A 462-nucleotide genomic window follows, 5' to 3' on the forward strand; every position below is an offset into this window, starting at 1 on the left:
GATCAGTAAACAATTAATTCAATAATCAGCACCAAAATCCCCCACCTGCTTAGCCTGTTGCCTCCACTCTGTCGTGACATCACCAGGTTCAACCATGTGGATCTGGCCAGCGATACTGGCAAACACATCCTCGCCACCATTCAACAGACGCAAGAGTTTCTCACATGAAGCCAGGTGTGCCAACAGTCGCAGTTCCAGCTGTGAGTAATCAGCAGCCAGGAGCACACAGCTGCCAGGACAGGCAACAAAAGCATGGCGCAGACTGACTGTGTGTCCCTCATGCTCGCTCTCCTGCATATGGGATAGGGTTGTGTAGGTAGGGGGATGAAAAAGTGGACGTGGAGATATCATGTATGTGGGGGATGGGGGGGAGGTAGGATAGAGGGGGGAGAGAGGAGGAGAGAGGTGGAGGGGGTAGGAGAGAGGAGGAGAGGATAGAAGAGAGGAGGAGGGGGTAGGAGG

General features: G+C 53.7%; 1 protein-coding gene across 1 annotated transcript in view; it reads right to left on the reverse strand.

The window, feature by feature from the left end:
* Positions 1 to 462, reverse strand: part of LOC119586608 (DNA polymerase theta-like) — a gene marked incomplete at its 3' end in the record, with an annotated part of 48,768 nt that overhangs the window by 4,171 nt on the left and 44,135 nt on the right. Inside the window, 1 exon segment of the mRNA XM_037935358.1 lies at positions 46 to 291. Coding sequence (XP_037791286.1) covers positions 46 to 291 — 246 coding nt within the window.

This window comes from Penaeus monodon, chromosome 21 (assembly GCF_015228065.2).
Source record: "Penaeus monodon isolate SGIC_2016 chromosome 21, NSTDA_Pmon_1, whole genome shotgun sequence".
Classification (NCBI taxonomy): domain Eukaryota; kingdom Metazoa; phylum Arthropoda; class Malacostraca; order Decapoda; family Penaeidae; genus Penaeus; species Penaeus monodon.